Source organism: Neoarius graeffei, chromosome 16 (genome assembly GCF_027579695.1).
Source record: "Neoarius graeffei isolate fNeoGra1 chromosome 16, fNeoGra1.pri, whole genome shotgun sequence".
Classification (NCBI taxonomy): Eukaryota; Metazoa; Chordata; class Actinopteri; order Siluriformes; family Ariidae; genus Neoarius; species Neoarius graeffei.
The window spans coordinates 70,880,548-70,902,078 of record NC_083584.1 but is presented as its reverse complement, the minus strand read 5'-3'; the positions used below and the strand labels follow the sequence as shown (position 1 = coordinate 70,902,078).

The following is a 21,531-nucleotide window of genomic DNA, read 5'->3' as shown; positions in this document are numbered from 1 at the left end:
GTAAGGGCTCTAATGCCGGAGTTGGGGGATTGCTAACTCTACCTAGGGCTAACTCCAGACTTTCCCCTACAGAACCTACACTGTTCTCATTCTCACTGGCCTTCTCTAAAGCCTGGACACGCGCTTCTAGCACTATAATCTTCTCTGTCAGAGAGCTAACTAATCTGCACTTATCACAAATAAAGCTATTGCTAGCGATGGAGGAAGAATGACTAAACATCCTGCAGTCAGCACACTGAACAGATGAAGGTGTGCCATGATGAAAGGATTCATGTTCCTTAATCGAAGATCTGTTGATATTAAAGCAGATGCGATGTGGATGGACTCCGCTTGTGGAGCCTCCAAACGGTTCAGAGACAAAGTTGTGGAGAATTATAGATCAGGGTTGGGTTATAAAAAATATCCCAAACTTTGAATATCCCAGGGAGCACCATTAAATCCATTATAGCAAAATGGAAAGAATATGACACCACTACAAACCTGACATGAGAAGGCCACCCACCAAAACTCACAGACCGGACAAGGAGGGCATTAATCAGAGATGCAACAAAGACACCAAAGATAACACTGAAGGAGCTGCAGAGATCCACAGCGGAGATGGGAGTATCTGTCCATCGGACCACTTTAAGTCGTACACTCCACACAGTGGGGCTTTATGGAAGAGTGGCCAGAAAAAAAGTTATTGCTTCAGAAAACACGTTTGGAGTTTGCCTAACAACAGGTGGCAGACTCCCCAAACACATGGAAGAAGATTCTCTGATCAGATGAGACTAAAATTGATCTTTTTGACCATCATGGGAAATGCCATGTGTGGTGCAAACCCAGCACCCTGAGAACGCCATTCCTACAGTGAAGCATGGTGGTGGCAGCATCATGCTGTGGGGATGTTTTTTTTTTTTTTTTTATCTGCAGGGACAGGAAATCTGGTCAGGACTGAAGGAAAGATGGATGGCACTAAATACAGGGCAATTCTGGAGGAAAACCTGTTTGAGTCGACCAGAGGTTTGAGACTGGGATGAAGGTTCATGTTCCAGCAGGACAATGACCCTAAACATACTGCTAAAACTACACTTTTACACTAAACATTTAAATGTCTTGGAATGGCCTAGTCAAAGCCCAGACCTCAATCCAGTTGAGAATCTGTGGCATAACCTGGAGATTGCTGTCCACCAATGTAACCCATCTAACTTGAAGGAGTTGAAGCAGTTTTGCCTTGAGGAATGGGCAAAAATCCCAGTGGCTAAGCTAATAGAGACATACCCCAAGAGACTTGCAGCTGTAATTGCAGCAAAAGGTGGCTCTACAAAGTATTGACTTTGGGGGATGAATACCTATACATACTCCAGATTTCTGTTTTTTTTAATCTTAATTATTGTTTGTGTCACAGTAAAACAACAATTTTCACCTTTAAAGTGGTAGGCATGTTGTGTAAATCAAATGGTGCTAATCCCCCAAAATCCATTTTAATTCCAGCTTGTAATGCGACAAAACAGGACAAACACCAAGGGGGATGAATACTTTTGTAAGACACTGTACGTGGAACTTATCTACACAGTTTGGTGTGGTTTTTATTGATAAACTTCACTGCTGTGGTGATGATGATGATGATGATGATGATACTCCTGGGTCAGTTTTTAAAATTTAGTTCAGATGAAAATGTGCTCAACTGGGCTTTGAGGATCAGTCATTATAATCAGAGATGGTAAAGAGATGAATTGTGAGCTGTGCTAATGAACCTGTTTCTCTCTCTTTCAGACGATGTGTCCGTTCTACTGCAGGAGATCATTGTGGAGGCTCGGAACCTGAGCAACGCTGAGATGTGAGTCTGTTTTTCTCTCACACTCTCTGGCGTACGTACAAACAACACACACGCACACGCACACACACACACAGAGAATAGTCTAGTACAGTGTAGGTATGAACCTCTGCAATATTTATTGTTAGCAGGTAAAATCGTGATGATTGAACAGTGTGTAGTGTTTGACCAGAACCCTGGTGTGGTCTCCGCCTCAGTGCGGTTCTTCAGCCAGGTGAGAACACGGTGATCCCACTCAGGTCCAAGACCGTGTGAGCGAAGTGGTCTCTCCCTGCTTTTCTAAACAAACTCTCATGAGAGAGTGATTTTAAATTTCACTGAAATCATGGCTGTGTGACTAACCAAGTTAAATTATGCTAACTTATCAAAGACTTATTAGTATGCATCTGAGTCAAAAAGAATTCTGTAGCCTACGAGCAAAATTTCAAAATGACAATTTAAGGAAATTTGTGTAGTTCAGAATGCAACTAACAAGCCTCGCTATTCAAGTGCTTAAAAGCAGCCAGTGGGGTACATTAGGAGACAAATTCATTGCATGATGTTTTAATATTTACTCGAGGAAAGTTATGAGTAGGTACGACTCATTACATGCCTAGAAGGTACTGCTATAGTTAGAATAAATGTATCTACTGTAAGAATAGCTGAAGAACAAATGCTAGCTGTTTGTATATGGTCACTGATGGACTATACGGTTAAAAGTATGTACACCCTTGACAAGCACACCCTTATATGCCTGTTAAACGTCCCATTCCAGATTTATTCCCCCTTTGCCGTTATAATGAGTTCCACTCTTCTGGAAGGCTTTTAGAGCATGGCCGTGGGGATTTGTGTTCATTCCGCTACAAAAGCATTAGTGAGGCTCTTCAGCATGCAGCTGCAGTTTTCTCCCATTATTCTGAAAATGACGCAGTCCAGATGTTATTCTGTAAAAGATTTTTCACCTCCAGCCTGATGAGGAACCACGCTCACAAAATGAAGATGAAACAGACAGATGTGTGGATTAGAGTTACATAAAAACTCTTCGTGCATATTTATTATGTGTCTGTGTGTAGGAATAAATAACCGAAATAAATAAGCTGTTTATTCAAAAGTATACACACCCCCTTTCTATACACCTTCACACAATATGCAGTTTGTCATCTCTTAATTTTTTTTTTATTTCTCCTTCACGTCTTTGTTTCTCCTTTTTCTTTCTCTCTCTCTTTCTCTCTCTCTCCTTCCTCAGTTGTTCAGTGTTCCTGCTCGATCGTGTCAGTCATGAACTTGTGGCCAAAGTGTTTGATGGTGGCGTAGTGAACGATGATGAGGTATGTGAGAGAGAGAGAGAGAGAGAGAGAGAGAGACAGAGATACAGCCATGTAGCATGTTGGGGTTATACTGATGATGTAATACACAGCCCTGTCAATAATTTTTGGAGTAGGGGGTATTTGGAAAAGAGTAGTAGGCAGACCCAAAGCCACCGCGATGTGAAAAAAGGCGTTGGGTCTGGGGGTCCTGGACAATTCTTAAAATATAGATGTAAAATAGAGTATTGTGAGTGATCCAGAATGCAATATTTTATATATCAGAGTAAATAAAATGTTCTTCTTGATCTCATGATTTAGGTGGGTAATATGTGAAAAATATGAAAGTAATGAAAACAAAAATAAAGCTTCTCTGATGATTTCATGCTAATTTGACCTATTTTCAAGTTTTATAGGTCAGTCATGGGTCAACTTATAATATATGTGGACTCACTTGCTACCCATATGATATCACATAGGAGAGAGCAGGGAGACCTGGGACCAGTTTTCAGCTTTTGTAGATTGTGTGAAATTCTGTGCAGGGAGCGTCACATTCATTCATTCCTAACAAATCCCCATTCTCCAGTGTACATTACACCACAGAATGGAGGTGGAGGTGAAGGAGAAAATGCAAGTTTTGGTTGATAAAATATTGAACTGCACAAACCTTACTGCTGTGTCCAACTTTGGCTCCAAAGGAAGTTGGTTACTCTCAGGGGCGACATCTAACTTCTGATGGAATCTAAAACTTGATTGGTTGAAATTAATTTATAGGAATACAAACTGTCCCAAGTCTCCCCGCTCTCCCCTATTATACATGCGGGCTCATATAATATATTGCAACGCATCGCTTGTTTCACTTTTATTGCTATAAAACTCATCCTGGATCAGGGAAAATTGTAAAGACATGGTCCATTTTTTGGTGCATAATTTGTGATATAACAAAGTCTTTATTGCTAATAAATAAATTAGGGATAAATAAATTTATTTGGGATAAAATTAGCTCATATGTTTAAAGTCTTTATTTTTCTGTAAAGCTGCTTTGTTAAAAGCACGATACAAATAAACTGAACTAAATAGCAGGCACTGCAAGACTTGTCCAGTATTAATTAAAATACATGAATGAACAGACTTCACTTTTTATCCCCCACTGGCCGAAAGGCCCGAAGGGGATTATGTCGTGGCGATGTCCGTCCCTCCCTCCCTCCCTCCCTCCCAGGAAGGGTGCTCACCTTCTGAAATCATCTCCTCTCACAATTTTTGGAGGAATTTCACAAAACTTTCCAGGATTCTTTGTTATATGTCGGTAATATGCATATTGTAATTTCGTTAAATTCGGTCACATTTTACCAGAGTTACAGCCCTTGATTAACAACCTTGTACTTTCACAATTTCTCGAAGCTTGGCAAAAGGCCTTGTTATATGATGGTAATACACATATTGCGATTTAATTTCGTTTGTAAAAATTTTACGAGAGTTTTGACCCTTGATTAAATTACTTGTACTTTGACAATTTCATGATGAGGGTGTTTGTTCTTCTGAAATCATCTCCTCTCACAATTTGTGGAGGAATTTCACCAAACTTGGCAAAAGGCTTTGTTATATGATGGTTATACGCGGGTCAAAATTTGGTTTAATTTGGGCAAATTTTACCAGAGTTATGCTCTTGATTATTAACAAACTTGTACTTTGGCAATTTCACCAAGGTGTGCTTGCTTTCTGAAATCAACTTCCCTCACAATTTTTGGAAGAATTTCATGTAATTTGGCAAAAAGTTTTTTTTTTTTTTATCCCTGCTGCCCAAAAGGCCTGAAGGGGGATTATGTCATGGCAATGTCCATCCGTCCGTCCCAGGAAGGGTACTCACCTTCTGAAATCATCTCCTCTCACAATTTTTGGAGGAATGTCACGAAACTTGACAGGATTCTTTATTATATGTCAATAATATGCATATTGTAATGTCGTTCGATTCAGTCACATTTTACCAGAGTTATGGCCTAGTTGCCAGCGGGGGATATTGTGCTCTCAGAGCACTCTTGTATGAAGTGTAACTCTAACTCAGCTAGATAATGCATGGCAGTACTGGCACAGATACTAGTAAACAATGGCGTTGTCGTAGCACAAACGCAGTTCTTGTTGTCTAAAAAGATCGCTTTTCTCAGTGAATAAAAACATACAAAACATGTCACATAAAAATACAAGGTTTTTTTTTTTTAAAAGAAAAACATTGCGGGCGGCACGGTGGTGTAGTGGTTAGCGCTGTCGCCTCACAGCAAGAAGGTCCTGGGTTCAAGCCCCGTGGCCGGCGAGGGCCTTTCTGTGCGGAGTTTGCATGTTCTCCCCGTGTCCACGTGGGTTTCCTCCGGGTGCTCCGGTTTCCCCCACAGTCCAAAGACATGCAGGTTAGGTTAACTGGTGACTCTAAATTGAGCGTAGGTGTGAATGTGAGTGTGAATGGTTGTCTGTGTCTATGTGTCAGCCCTGTGATGACCTGGCGACTTGTCCAGGGTGTACCCCGCCTCTCGTCAGCTGGGATAGGCTCCAGCTTGCCTGCAACCCTGTAGAACAGGATAAAGCGGCTACAGAGAATGAGATGAGATGAGAAGAAAAACATTGCAAGTCGCCGGTCATGGAGGCGGCAAACTCACCGACTGCCAGCAGTTATTGACAGGGCTGAATGCAGTACTGATATAGCTATATACTTCCTGCAATATTTCTTAATGTGATGCTCCTTATAACTGAACAGTTATAAATGTAGTTCACTGTGACGCTGGGTCACATGGTCAGTGTGTCATTAATGTATGTATTATTTTGTGTAAACAGAAGGAGTTCCGTATCCCAGCGGATCAGGGCATTGCTGGTCACGTGGCCACTACAGGAAAAATCCTCAACATTAAGGATGCATACTCACACCCACTTTTCTACCGTGGCGTGGACGACAGTACGGGTTTCCGCACACGCAACATACTGTGTTTCCCCATCAAGGACGAGAACGGAGGTATGGAAGTAAATAGCTTTAGAACAGAGAGAAGTGGTTGTGTTGTGTTTCCAGTGTACTGTGAGTGGACGAGGTCACTGTCAGTTACTAAGATTTAACTACACAAGTTTCTGAATCAGAGAACATGGTGAAGTACTGAACATGAAGACAACGTCTGTGAGAGCTGCGCGAAGACAAACCCACCGCCAGGCGCCATTACACAGACACACACACACGCACACACACACACAAAAAAAAAAACACTGTTTCCACGGCTACAAGAACATCACTGCTGCAAAGTGAGGGTCTGTGGTGATCCTCCAGCTTCTGCGTACGTGCCATATGCACTGCGTCCATTTGCTCCGCCTCATATTGTACATGGAAACTACCCTCCACATGAAGTACGCTGAGGTGTGTATGATGCATGATGTCACAACCATCATATTTCTGTTACAGTTCTATTAAATTGTATTAGTTGCTTTTCATCCCCTTTGAGTGAGAATGATAGAGCCCCAGGCTGGACAGATGAAGCCCCTGATTGGCTGAAATGCTACTTTTGATTTAATTTTATATTAGAACAAGATTCCTTGATGATAATTCAGAATTGATTTATAAAATATAACATAATTATTTTCACAAACCAATTCCTGGGTTCATGTTTACATCCTCACTAGCATGCTAGATAAGCTAGAGAACAAATAGTCAATGTTTCATGAATGATAACCAAGTAGTGGTGTTAACGTTAAAGTTAATTCACGATGGTGAAATATGGTAGTGACCATATATTGTTTAATGTGGTCTACACGTCTCTGATTTCCACACAGACCTGCAATCAGGAGGATCCCTGAGGTTTTAGTGTCTATCTACATAAATATATATTTTCTTAACTTGGTAATTAAGACGGGGCGGCACGGTGGTGTAGTGGTTAGCGCTGTCGCCTCACAGCAAGAAGGTCCTGGGTTCGAGCCCCAGGGCCGGCGAGGGCCCTTCTGTGTGGAGTTTGCATGTTCTCCCCGTGTCCGTGTGGGTTTCCTCCGGGTGCTCCGGTTTCCCCCACAGTCCAAAGACATGCAGGTTAGGTTAACTGGTGACTCTAAATTGAGCGTAGGTGTGAATGTGAGTGTGAATGGTTGTCTGTGTCTATGTGTCAGCCCTGTGATGACCTGGCGACTTGTCCAGGGTGTACCCTGCCTTTCGCCCGTAGTCAGCTGGGATAGGCTCCAGCTTGCCTGCGACCCTGTAGAAGGATAAAGCGGCTAGAGATGATGAGATGAGATGGTAATTAAGACGAAGATATTATATGTTTTTTTTAAATAATTGTTACAGTTGAATTAGTATAAATCCTTAACAGATGGTCTGAGCCAACATTGGGTTTGATTCACTCATTTGTCTGAGCAGCTGCTTGTCGTTTCTCCTTCCATCTCCCATCCGAGCTGCTGATTAGCCAGTTAGCATACCGGCTATTCATGCTACAACACACTAAAATGCTACACATGCTATGAGTCTGATTTTCTGACTCAATGACATAGTAGAATATATAAGGGCATTTTCACAGTCTCCTGGAGTACTGGGGATGTATAGAAATTAGGGTTAATGTTACAGTATTTATATATAATATATATTATGTGAAATGCCATATATGAATAAATGCATAATAATATGCAGTACATTTATATTAAAAAAAACTTTTAAAAAATTGTTTGTCTTGAAAATATACAGGCCAGTTAAACTTTGGACAAAATTGGGTTTCCCACTTGAAAAGTCTTCAGTTCCCTAACTGACATAATTTCTGAAGAAGGATATTTGTCATAAAAAAATCTAATGGGAAATTAAATAAGAATATGTGCTTTAAATAAATCATGCATTGGTGACTGTATCCAAGTTTTGTTCTTCACAGGGCAGATTTAAATACGCATGAGCAAGTGTCTGTCCAAAATGTGCACTTCGACTTTTCTGTCACTTGCTCTTACATCTTTGTAAATCGGGTACATTTTTACTCTATGCTTGTTACTTTAGAACAAAACATATCTGAACCAGCTTCTGAAACATGGAGGAGAGAAGCATGTCAACATCTGTCCATCCAGAAGTGTCCACTCCGAAATATACTGTAGGTGTATGTCTTCAGTGTGTTAACCTATTCCTACTGAGAAAAGCTAAGAACATGTATCCATTTAATGCATATTGTACATGCTAAACACCTGGAGTCTTAATGGCTGCTGATTTTTATAAAGGACCACATGGAAAGTGTCTAAAATATTTTGTCCACTCCAAACCAATGTGTTACAAAACCGAGAATGTCCCATATCTGTTGTCTTTTCTGAATTTTATTGATTTATTTTTATACATATCAAGTCACTAATTATGTTGTTTACTTTTAAACTATTTATAACAGTCTTAAAGGTAGACTGCCTTTCAGATTTTTCAAGTTTAGGTCATAAAAAGAATTTTCCCCGACACCCATTTATTTTTGTTTCGTGGACCGAAAGCTACTGAATTCGAATCACAGACTTCCAATTTTATTAGTTTTTTATAATAGAACAATTAATAAATTTAAGGCCATGTTGCCCTAAATTCTCCGCTTATTTTTTCCTGCTTCACCATGACCCAATTCAAAATCGCCCTCCTTCATCCTGCTATTGTAGTCTGTGTGTTTGTGGACAGGGAAGCAGATCTTTAGTTGTCTACGTACATCATGCATCACATGGTGGGCTTTCCCTGTTTGCACAAGGCATTGTGGGATACAAATTTGAAACAGGAGAGAAAAATGGAGGACATGAGTGTGAGAATGAAACGTGAAAGATCAACTACAGTAACGGAAAGCGAGAAGAAAAGATGTTATGTTGTGAAGGAAAGGAAACAAAGGACCAAACTAATAAATATCGGCGGTCAGTGAGCGCCTCAGTGTGATCAGCTGTTCGTTTGGAGACCGAATGATGTAACTGTCCGTGCACAGTCAAAGGTAAACCTGTAGATGACAGTAATGTAACACTGTGGATGTCAGCTGCCGTAAAACCCAAAAGAAGAAGAAGGTAAAACGTGCGCATGCGCACACGGACTTCCTCTGTCTGCTTGACTGTGTGAAGCAAGCGATTTCATGCACATTATTTGCTTTAATCCCCTCAAATTAAATAACTTCCCAGCCACAGAATGGCCTGAGGTTTTTTTTTTTTAAGATACTACAGAAATAAACATATCACAATGACCACATTTCAGAGGGAACTAAATTTCACTGATTTAATGAAATCAAACGTAGCTTTAACTTTGTTTTGCTTTTTGTAGCAAATAATACTGTATGTAATTATTGTTATAGAACTGAACCTACAGGCAGTGATTTAAAAACTAGTGAAATATAATAAGCCACTTTGTTTTGTAAGTTACCTAATAACCTAATGTGTAAATAATATCCAGTGAATAAAGTGTTTTTCAACACTTTTAATCATATTGGATATTATTTGGATGTATCACAAAGGCTGTGATATTCATTTGAATGTATGCATTTTTATGATTTTTTGTAACAATTACTAACCATAATATGTACATGCATCTACTATTCCCACTGAGTGGCTTTCTTCTGTGAATGCTTTGCTATTATTACTTTTGGTGATGGTGCAAGTGTTAGGGTTTTGCTGGGATTCGAACCTGGTTCATTGGTGTGATAATCCAGCAAACCCCCACTAGGCCACCAGGGGGATGACTCAAATGCAGAGGCGTGAGGCAGAAGTAGAAAAAAGTATCAAAAGGTTTATTTACAATATATACACAAAAAATCCAAAAAGTAATAATCCAAAAACGCTCAGAAGATATAAGGGAAAAATTTAAAAATCCAAAAGTACAAAACAAAAGCCAAAAAAACAGAAAAGAAAAGGCAAAAATACCAAAGCTCAGAAGATCCAAAAACACAGTAACTACTAGGTCCAAAAGAAAAGCAAAGTGCAAAACAAAGAACACGGTACAGAGGAAACTGGGGATAAGCATAACAGCACAAAGACTCCGTGATAAGAGGACTGAACTCAGGGGGTATAAATACACAAACTAAATTGAACACAGGTGAAGATAATCAGGACTAAACAGGCAATTAACACAAACACAAAACACAGGAACAGTGGCGGCCTCTAGAGGCCAAAATAAACATGACACGAAAAGGAAATAACAGCGGCCTCTAGAGGCCAAAACAGTCCTAGTCCTAACAGCAAGGTTTGGTTTTTGTGTGTCTTTCCATGTGTATGGGCTTGCTGTGTTCTAAGCCAGAATACTGACAAGACATTTAATAGAACAAATTAACATTTTATCTCACAGAGACAGTATTAAACATGTCTGAACAGTTGCAAGTGAAGTTCAACTGGAGTTTAAGGGTTTTGGGAAAAAAAAAGTTGCCATCCTTCCAAATAAAGCTACGCAGTACAGGAATATGGTTCGGGAAACGGATCCCAAGAAAGCTGAAGAAATGAAAGCTGCTGATTGCGTAAGGTGGCATAAATGTAAAGTTCCTGCTGCTCAAGTTTGTAAAAGTGAGCTGGAAAAGAAACATAATGATAATTTACATTTTTAAAAAAATTGTTTTAGACATGCATACTTTGGAAGGCCATATCTCCCAAGAAAATGAAGTTACAGCCATAATTTAAAAAGTTTTTGTAACCATAAAGATGCACAATTATAACTAATTACAAAAAAGGCAAATTTCAGGCATTCATTTTTTTACCTCATTGGGACTGGTTTCCCCAGGAGAGTGAAAAAAATGTCCATAACTGCACTTTCCAGGAAAGTGTGCAATGTTCTTTGAGAGTTCTTTACCTGTGAAGGAGAAAGCCATCTGTTTTAGGGTCTGCTTAGAACCAGAGGGCCCGAGTGAAAGAACACTGAACTAGCCACATCTGACATGAAAATTCACTCACTGGCAGGTGTGTGTGTGTGTGTTTATTTGTATGACTTTGGCAAGAGCAGATTAGCCTAAGTGTTTGGATCAGAAGTGTGTGTGTGTGTGTGTGTGTGTGTGTGTGTGTGTGTGTGTGTGTGTGTGTGTGTGTGTTCAGAACATTTCGGATGCTTTTAGCAGGAGCAGATTAGCTGTTTGGAGTGTTTAGAGCTGATTTGGATGCTCTCTGTGTGTTCAAGTGTATTTTCAGGACAAGACTGAAGGGTTTCCAGCTGTGTGTGTGTGTGTGTGTGAGAGAGAGAGAGAGAGAGAGAGAGAGCGATACCCTTAGATAATCCCTTAGACCTCCAGAAATAACAGAACTTACTCAGAATGCATTAGAATCTGATTTAATAAAAAATTAAATTTTTAGAAATACAAGTGTAGCACAAGTGATAAAATATGTTTGTAATTTTTTATAACATTTGGTCCATTTAAAGCTAAAGTGCATTTGAGTTCCACACACTGCGTACGCCATCATCACAACAGAAAGAAGACCCGCCACTAAACGTCCTGTGCGCTACAGTGAGTGAACGTTAGTGTGCTAACGAATGTAACAGTGATGGTCAGTTTTTATTCATGTAACACTTTGACTATTACACTTTCAGAGACTCAGGTCCCAAACTGTTTACTACTGAACTAAACAGCAGTCCACTGCATCAGTGGTGTGATTGCTATTTAGGGGCTCATGTGTAGTCTGAAGTCTGTGGTTTGGAACAAAGCACTGTATTGTGACTATGACACCGACTGTGAAACACTATGAAATGTTCCTTCTGTGAGTAGGTGTCATCCCAGATGCTGTAGCTTTTAGGTTGTTTACGTATGTGTCAGCAGGAGTAACTGTATTAGATTGCTGTTCAAAATGTTGTATTAAATACCAAAGTGTATTATATAGAGAGGATATTCTGTATTCTGTCATGTGTATCATATGGACACCAACCTACAGCATTGTGAGATTTTATGATCAATTATAATGCCATCTCTCTCTCTCTCTCTCCTCTCTCTCTCATGCTGTCCTCTCTCTCTCTCTCTCTCTCTCTCTCTCTCTCTCTCTCTCTCGTTGCCTCTCTCTCTCCTCTCTCTCTCTCTCTCTCTCTCTCTCTCTCTGGTAAATACCAAAGTGTATTATATATCGAGGATATTCTGTATTCTGTCATATGGACACCAACCTACAGCATTTTGAGATTTTATGATCAATTATAATGCCATCTCTCTCTCTCTCTCTCTCTCTCTCTCATTGTGTGTAGATGTTATTGGTGTTGCTGAGTTGGTGAATAAGACAAACGGTCCGTGGTTTAACCGGTTTGATGAGGACCTGGCCACGGCCTTCTCTATATACTGTGGGATCAGCATCGCACATGTAAGTGGGACTAACTAACTAACTAACTAACTAACTAATCAATCACTGTGTTGTAGTGAGGTTGTTCACCTGAAATAACTTCAAGTATATTTAAGTGTCTTGCAAAAGTATTCATCCCCCTTGGTGTTTGTCCTGTTTTGTCACATTACAAGTTGGAATTAAAATGGATTTTTGGAGGTTAGCACCATTTGATTTACACAACATGCCTACCACTTTAAAGGTGAAACTTGTTGTTTTATTGTGACACAAACAATAATTAAGATGAAAAAAAAAAACAGAAATCTGGAGTATGTATAGGTATTCACCCCCCAAAGTCAATACTTTGTAGAGCCACCTTTTGCTGCGATTACAGCTGCAAGGCCCTTGGGGTATGTCTCTATTAGCTTAGCACATCTAGCCAGTGGGGTTTTTGCCCATTCCTCAAGGCAAAATTGCTCCAGCTCCTAGATGGGTTGCGTTAGTGGACAGCAATCTTCAAGTTATGCCACAGATTCTCAATTGGATTGAGGTCTGGGCTTTGATTAGGCCATTCCAAGACATGTAAATATTTCCCTTTAAATCACTCCAGTGTAGCTTTAGCAGTATGTTTAGGGTCATTGTCCTGCTGGAACGTGAACCTTCATCCCAGTCTCAAACCTCTGGTCGACTCAAACAGGTTTTCCTCCAGAATTGCCCTGTATTTAGTGCCATCCATCTTTCCTTCAGTCCTGACCAGCTTTCCTGTCCCTGCAGATGAAAAACATCCCCATAGTGTGATGCTGCCACCACCATGCTTCACTGTAGGAATGGTGTTCTCAGGGTGTTGGGTTTGCGCCACACATGGCATTTCCCATGATGACCAAAAAGTTCAATTTCAGTCTCATCTGATCAGAGAATCTTCTTCCATGTGTTTGGGGAGTCTGCCACATGCTGTTGGGCAAATTCCAAACATGTTTTCTTAAGCAATGACTTTTTTCAGGCCACTGTTCCCTAAAGCCCCAGTGTGTGGAGTGTACGGCTTAAAGTGGTCCTATGGACAGATACTCCCATCTCCGCTGTGAATTTTTGCAGCTCCTTCAGTGTTATCTTTGGTGTCTTTGTTGCATCTCTGATTAACACCCTCCTTGCCCAGTCTTTGAGTTTTGGTGGACGGCCTTCTCTTGTCAGGTTTGTAGTGGTGCCATTAGATTCAATTACCTGAGTGAGCTAACTGCAGTAGCTACGTACACTCACCAGACACACCAACAATCTCTGCTACTTCCTTCCCAGCTTTATTTTTCTTCATAACGTCTCTTCACACATATAATAGAGCTTGTATATGACAGGATAAGATGAAACCATGCTTCAAGTTTTTGCACATAATTAGGAGCTTATGCTGTGTCATGGTGCCTTGTAAGTAGTAATGTTCATGTTATAATAATGGTGTTTCCTACCTCAGGACGTTCAACATGTGAAATGGGGAAAAAATCATGGATGCCTCCACGAAAGTGTGTGTTTTGTTTACTCATCAGAATGAAAAGCATTGTCAAGCTCATAAAGGCCGACTTTACTCGAACATTTACAGTTACAGTGGTGCTTGAAAGTTTGTGAACCCTTTAGAATTTTCTCTATTTCTGCATAAGTATGACCTAAAGCATCATCAGATTTTCACACAAGTCCTAAAAGTAGATAAAGAGAACCCAGGTAAACAAATGAGGCAAAAATATTATACTTGGTCATTTATTTGTTGAGGAAAATGATCCAATATTGCATATCTGTGAGTGGCAAAAGTATGTGAACCTCTAGGATTAGCAGTTAATTTGAAGGTGAAATTAGAGTCAGGTGTTTTCAATCAATGGGATGACAATCAGGTGTGAGTGCGCACCCTGTTTTATTTAAAGAACAGGGATCTATCAAAGTCTGAGCTTCACAACACGTTTGTGGAAGTGTATCATGGCACGAACAAAGGAGATTTCTGAGGACCTCAGAAAAAGCGTTGTTGATGCTTATCAGGCTGGAAATGGTTACAAAACCATCTGTAAAGAGTTTGGACTCCACCAATCCACAGTCAGACAGATTGTGTACAAATGGAGGAAATTCAAGACCATTGTTACCCTCCCCAGGAGTGGTCGGCCAACAAAGATCACTCCAAGAGCAAGGCATGTAATAGTCGCCAAGGTCACAAAGGACCCCAGGGTAACTTCTAAGCAACTGAAGGCCTCTCTCACATTGGTTAAGGTTAATGCTCATGAGTCCACCATCAGGAGAACACTGAACAACAATGGTGTGCATGGCAGGGTTGCAAGGAGAAAGCCACTGCTCTCCAAAAAGAACATTGCTGCTCATCTGCAGTTTGCCAAAGATCACGTGGACAAGCCAGAAGGCTATTGGAAAAATGTTTCGTGGATGGATGAGACCAAAATAGAACATTTTGGTTTAAATGAGAAGCATTATGTTTGGAGAAAGGAAAACACTGCATTCCATCATAAGAACCTTACCCCATCTGTGAAACATGGTGGTGGTAGTATCATGGTTTGGGCCTGTTTTGCTACATCTGGGCCAGGATGGCTTGCCATCATTGATGGAACAATGAATTCTGAATTATACCAGCGAATTCTAAAGGAAAATGTCAGGACATCTGTCCATGAACTGAATCTCAAGAGAAGGTGGGCCATGCAGCAAGACAACGACGTGAAGCACACAAGTCGTTCTACCAAAGAATGGTTAAAGAAGAATAAAGTGAATGTTTTGGAATGGCCAAGTCAAAGTCCTGACCTTAATCCAATCGAAATGTTGTGGAAGGACCTGAAGCGAGCAGTTCATGTGAGGAAACCCACCAACATCCCAGAGTCGAAGCTGTTCTGTACAGAAGAATGGGCTAAAATTCCTCCAAGCCGGTGTGCAAGACTGATCAACAGTTACCAGAAACGTTTAGTTGCAGTTATTGCTGCACAAGGGGGTCACACCAGATACTGAACGCAAAGATTCACATACTTTTGCCTCTCACAGATATGTAATATTGGCTCATTTTCCTCAATAAATATTTTTATACAAGTAGAATATTTTTGTCTCATTTGTTTAACTGGGTTCTCTTTGTCTACTTTTAGGAGTTGTGTGAAAATCTGATGATGTTTTAGGTCATATTTATGCAGAAATAGAAAATTCTAAAGGGTTCACAAACTTTCAAGCACCACTGTACAGGCCTGAGTGGCTGTTGGTTTTGTTCTACTGTAATGACCTTCAAATTTTCGTGCAACAACTTGGACTGAAATTTCAGCACAGCAACGACAGTGGACAGTAGCGAGTAGTTTCGCAACAAGTTCGCGAATGTTAACGATTACCTTCTTAAAACAGTGATTAATATGGTCAGTGTTTTAGATTTAATCTAGTACATGGAGTACTGTGTGTGTTTATTAACTGATCTAAAGCCAATATACTGCTATAAACTAATTTAAAAGTAGAGAAGAGGAACTTTACACTGTTTGCAGTGTGAGCGGCCATGTTGATTTAATGTCACTCCGTAAAAGGGAAAGGAACTTGTAGTTGAGGAGACTACCCCACGTTGACGAGTTGAAACTGCAGGTGGGGGGGGCTTGGTACCTTTTACTGGTTGTAGGTGGGGAATTACAAGCTTCATCTTCACCTTGAATGTAGCATAAAGTTGTGAGTAGGGAACTGAAGAAACATCAGAACACACATCACAGAATTGGTCTGAGGAATTATTTGAGACTGTCCCTGAATTTGCCACTTTACTGTGTGTAATTTGCATTGAATTGAGAAAATCTCATTCCATGTTTCGCTCAAATCATGACTCTGTGTCGCACATGTGCAGAGAATATCAACTGTCATTTGTTGTTTACTGTTGTAAACGGAAGGTATGAATGTGTGTGTCAATCACTTTGTTTCCTCTCGCCTCTCCATAGTCCCTGCTGTATAAGAAGGTACACGAGGCTCAGTTCCGTAGTCACCTGGCCAATGAGATGATGATGTACCACATGAAGGTATCTGAGGAGGAGGTGAGCAGGCTGCTGATGAGAGGAATTGAATCTGTACACAGCCTCCACCCGAGCTTCTCTCAGTTCACCTACACACCCCGCTCCCTGCCTGACGACACCACACCAATGGTGAGTGAGTGGGTGAGTGAAAGTGAGTGTGAAAGAGTGGGTGGGTGAGAGTTGGGGAGCGAGGGGGTGACTGAGTAACTGAGTGGGTGGGTGAGTGAGTGGGTGACTAGGTGACCGGATAGGTGAGTGAGTGTGAGAGAGTGGGTCGGTGAGAGTGGATGGGTGAGTGTGAGTGAATGGGTGAGAGCGGGTTTGTGAATGGGTGGATGGCTGAGCGAGTGGGTGAGTGGATGAGTGAGGGAGTGAGTGGGTGATAGAGAAATATGTTAAAGGTCATTCTTTAATTGTTACTTCTCTCTCTCTCTCACTGCCCTCTCTCTCTCTCTCTCTCTTTTTCTCACTGCCCCCTCTCTCTCTCGCTGCCTCTCTCTCTCCCTCACTCTCGTTGCCCCCCCATTGCTGCCCCTCTCTCTCTCACTGCCTCTCTCTTTCTCACTGACCCTTCTCTCTCTGTCTCTCTCTCTCTCTCTCTCTCTCTCTCTCTCTCTCTCTCACTGCCCCTCCCCCTCTCTTTCACTGCCCCCCATGTGTATGCCCTCTCTTTCTCTCTATCCCCCCCAGGGAATCCTGAGCATGTTTGAGGATATGGGCTTCATAAACACCTACAAGATTGACTTGCACACTCTGGCCAGGTAAACTTGTCTTTCTCCATCATATCTCTCTCTCTCTCTCTCTCTCTCTCTCTCTCCGTAATCCTGTTTCCTTGTTTCTGTTCAAGTGAACAACCTCACTACAACTTAAAGAATTCTTTCTTTCTTTCTTTCTTTCTTTCTTTCTTTCTTTCTTTCTTTCTTTCTTTCTTTTCATTTGTTTATATATTTCACCTTTTTCTTTACAACCCTGATTCCAAAAAAGTTGGGACAAAGTACAAATTGTAAATAAAAACGGAATGCAATGATGTGGAAGTTTCAAAATTCCATATTTTATTCAGAATAGAACATAGATGACATATCAAATGTTTAAACTGAGAAAATGTATCATTTAAAGAGAAAAATTAGGTGATTTTAAATTTCATGGCAAGAACACATCTCAAAAAAGTTGGGACAAGGCCATGTTCACCACTGTGAGACATCCCCTTTTCTCTTTACAACAGTCTGTAAACGTCTGGGGACTGAGGAGACAAGTTGCTCAAGTTTAGGGATAGGAATGTTAACCCATTCGTGTCTAATGTAGGATTCTAGTTGCTCAACTGTCTTAGGTCTTTTTTGTCGTATCTTCCATTTTATGATGCACCAAATGTTTTCCATGTGTGAAAGATCTGGACTGCAGGCTGGCCAGTTCAGTACCCGGACCCTTCTTCTACGCAGCCATGATGCTGTAATTGATGCAGTATGTGGTTTGGCATTGTCATGTTGGAAAATGCAAGGTCTTCCCTGAAAGAGACGTCGTCTGGATGGGAGAATATGTTGCTCTAGAACCTGGATATACCTTTCAGCATTGATGGTGTCTTTCCAGATGTGTAAGCTGCCCATGCCACACGCACTAATGCAACCCCATACCATCAGAGATGCAGGCTTCTGAACTGAGCGCTGATAACAACTTGGGTCGTCCTTCTCCTCTTTAGTCTGAATGACACGGTGTCCCTGATTTCCATAAAGAACTTCAAATTTTGATTCGTCTGACCACAGAACAGTTTTCCACTTTGCCACAGTCCATTTTAAATGAGCCTTGGCCCAGAGAAGACGTCTGCGCTTCTGGATCATGTTTAGATACGGCTTCTTCTTTGAACTATAGAGTTTTAGCTGGCAACACCGGATGGCACGGTGAATTGTGTTCACAGATAATGTTCTCTGGAAATATTCCTGAGCCCATTTTGTGATTTCCAATACAGAAGCATGCCTGTATGTGATGCAGTGCCGTCTAAGGGCCCGAAGATCACGGGCACCCAGTATGGTTTTCCGGCCTTGACCCTTACGCACAGAGATTCTTCCAGATTCTCTGAATCTTTTGATGATATTATGCACTGTAGATGATGATATGTTCAAACTCTTTGCAATTTTACACTGTTGAACTCCTTTCTGATATTGCTCCACTATTTGTCGGCGCAGAATTAGGGGGATTGGTGATCCTCTTCCCATCTTTACTTCTGAGAGCCGCTTCCACTCCAAGATGCTCTTTTTATACCCAGTCATGTTAATGACCTATTACCAATTGACCTAATGAGTTGCAATTTGGTCCTCCAGCTGTTCCTTTTTTGTACCTTTAACTTTTCCAGCCTCTTATTGCCCCTGTCCCAACTTTTTTGAGATGTGTTGCTGTCATGAAATTTCAAATGAGCCAATATTTAGCATGAAATTTCAAAATGTCTCACTTTCGACATTTGATATGTTGTCTATGTTCTATTGTGAATTCAATATCAGTTTTTGATATTTGTAAATTATTGCATTCCGTTTTTATTTACAATTTGTACTTTGTCCCAACTTTTTTGGAATCGGGGTTGTACTTGTGTTTTCATTCTTTCTTTCTTTTCATCTTTTTCTTTGAACGTTGGCACAGCAGGTTGATCCATCTACCACCATGTTCGTATGCATTTATTTGTGTGTATTTTTTTCTGTATATTTTATTATTTTTATGAGCTAGCTTGCTAGTAAACATCATTACCACAGATGTCGTCTCATTACTCCTGCTCACGTGCTCAGAGTTACTGTAACAGGATTATTACCATCACAGATAATAACCATCACAATTATAATCAATATAAACACCACTGATGGAAATGAAGCCCCAAAAGCCCTTATTATGCTGCTGCTCCTCCGGACTGACTGACTGTGTATGTGTGTGTGTCTGTGTGTGTGTGTGTAGGTTTTGTTTGATGGTGAAGAAGGGATACAGGGATCCACCCTACCACAACTGGATGCATGCATTCTCAGTCTCTCACTTCTGCTACCTGCTTTACAAGAACCTGGAGCTCAACAACTACCTCAAGTAAGAGAACACACACACACACACACACACACACACACAGATATCTGTTCACTGATGTGTGTTTCCTGTTTCCTGTTCAGGGACATTGAGATCCTCGCTCTCTTTGTGTCCTGCATGTGTCATGATCTGGACCACCGAGGAACAAACAACTCCTTCCAGGTGGCCTCGGTAAATAATAATAATAATAATAATAATAATAATAAATACAGCAGATTTTATAGATAGATAGATAGATAGATAGATAGATAGATAGTGTACTGTGGAGGTCAAACCAAAAAAAGGAGAAACTAAACACTTGTACACAGTGATGTCATGGATTTTTCTTTCGATTTTATACAGTTTAAAGTTTTACAGTTTTATTTTAAAATACTCACTATCTCATCTTTTATAATATGTTTTAATCAGTATTTTATGGAAATGGGGCTCTAAAAGTCTTTCCTGTGTTTGAGCATCCCGAACATCCTCTCAGTGTGTGTTTTTTTTTAATTACAGTATAAAATATATAAAATTTTTTTAGAATGCTATTTTTCAGTCAACATTTAAAATGCTGTAAAGTTTTAGATTCATGTAAAAAGCTCTGATATGTTGATAAAGTGGCTGTTATTTTTCAGAAATCTGTTCTGGCAGCCCTTTACAGCTCTGAAGGATCAGTTATGGAGGTACACACACACACACACACACACACGCTCAGTTAAAAGTAAATGCTTGAGTGTATCATTTGGTTATTTTATTTTAATTGTGAAAGATTTGTTTTTGTTTTGAATTGTAGTTGTTTTTAATTATTTAGGACAAATTGTCATCATTCACAATATTTTTAAAATTTTCTAAAGACAAGCTTCAAAAAAATAAGGCTTGTATTTCATCATGCAAATTTCTTTTTGTCGTGTATTTTTTATTATTTGTATCACATTTTTATTGTTTTTTAAAGAAAGATAAAATTAATTTACTTAATTGTAAATGATGGCATCATTTACAAAAACAATCATACCAAACAAAGTAAACATACCAAGTCGTACTAAATTGTTCAGGGTTTCATGTCGAGCCCCCTGGGTTCGCCTATTGTTACCATGCACGAGTGTGTGGTGGCTGCCAGGGCAGTGCCGCTGTACATCCAGATGACATTACACATTTCTCCTGGAGTGAGAGGTCTAACATGGAACTCTCATTGAGAATTAATAATTTAGGGAAATGTCCAATTCTCATTTCAAGTATGTGTAAGGTGTTATGTACAGCCTGTGAACAAATACATAATGTTTTAGCACATAGCACTTAGTTCTGCTTCAGTAATTTGATTGGACAGCAGGTGTCCAAGAGTCCTTATATTTAATATAACCCCACTGGGGCATTTCACTGTGTGTATCCCTGCACCTGTCTGTCTGTGTTTGCCACGTAAAATCCCACTTCCTAGCAGCAGCCCCACTGAAATGGTTACTACAGTAGTCTTAGTGACCTCATGACTGGACATGACAAATGCTACGACATTCAGTATTACTGAGCATTCACTATTCAGTGCTGCACATGGTATTGCTTTATTACTTCATCTGTACTCCACACAGTACACACCAGACAGATCCTGACACCAGATATTCTGTATTCATTAGGTTTTGTAAGATGCCTCTAAGAAAATGAGTATAAAGTAGAAATCATTCCCCATCTATCCTCCCCCACCTCCCCCATTTGTATGTGATATGTAAAAAAAAAAATTGCTACCTGCATGCACTATATATTTTATATATTTAATTTAATTTAGTGGGCGGCATGGTGGTGTAGTGGTTAGCGCTGTCGCCTCACAGCAAGAAGGTCCGGGTTCGAGCCCCGTGGCCGGCGAGGGCCTTTCTGTGCAGAGTTTGCATGTTCTCCCCGTGTCCGCGTGGGTTTCCTCCGGGTGCTCCGGTTTCCCCCACAGTCCAAAGACATGCAGGTTAGGTTAACTGGTGACTCTAAATTGAGCGTAGGTGTGAATGTGAGTGTGAATGGTTGTCTGTGTCTATGTGTCAGCCCTGTGATGACCTGGCGACTTGTCCAGGGTGAACCCCGCCTTTCGCCCGTAGTCAGCTGGGATAGGCTCCAGCTTGCCTGCGACCCTGTAGAACAGGATAAAGCGGCTAGAGATAATGAGATGAGAATTTAATTTAGTACTGTCGTAGTAAATATATTTCTTATGACAAGTTCTATA

At 40.5% G+C, this 21,531-nt stretch overlaps 1 protein-coding gene across 7 annotated transcripts in view; it reads left to right on the top strand.

Moving 5' to 3' along the window:
- Positions 1 to 21,531, top strand: part of LOC132900991 (cGMP-dependent 3',5'-cyclic phosphodiesterase) — a 542,454-nt gene that overhangs the window by 503,609 nt on the left and 17,314 nt on the right. For all 7 annotated transcript variants that reach the window (XM_060943407.1, XM_060943409.1, XM_060943411.1 and 4 more), the window contains 9 exons: positions 1,756 to 1,819; positions 3,042 to 3,123; positions 5,923 to 6,097; positions 12,236 to 12,348; positions 16,230 to 16,430; positions 16,992 to 17,062; positions 19,233 to 19,355; positions 19,436 to 19,523; positions 19,967 to 20,014. In XM_060943407.1, the coding sequence (XP_060799390.1) occupies positions 1,756 to 1,819; positions 3,042 to 3,123; positions 5,923 to 6,097; positions 12,236 to 12,348; positions 16,230 to 16,430; positions 16,992 to 17,062; positions 19,233 to 19,355; positions 19,436 to 19,523; positions 19,967 to 20,014 (965 nt within the window). The remainder of the gene's footprint in view (positions 1 to 1,755; positions 1,820 to 3,041; positions 3,124 to 5,922; positions 6,098 to 12,235; positions 12,349 to 16,229; positions 16,431 to 16,991; positions 17,063 to 19,232; positions 19,356 to 19,435; positions 19,524 to 19,966; positions 20,015 to 21,531) is intronic.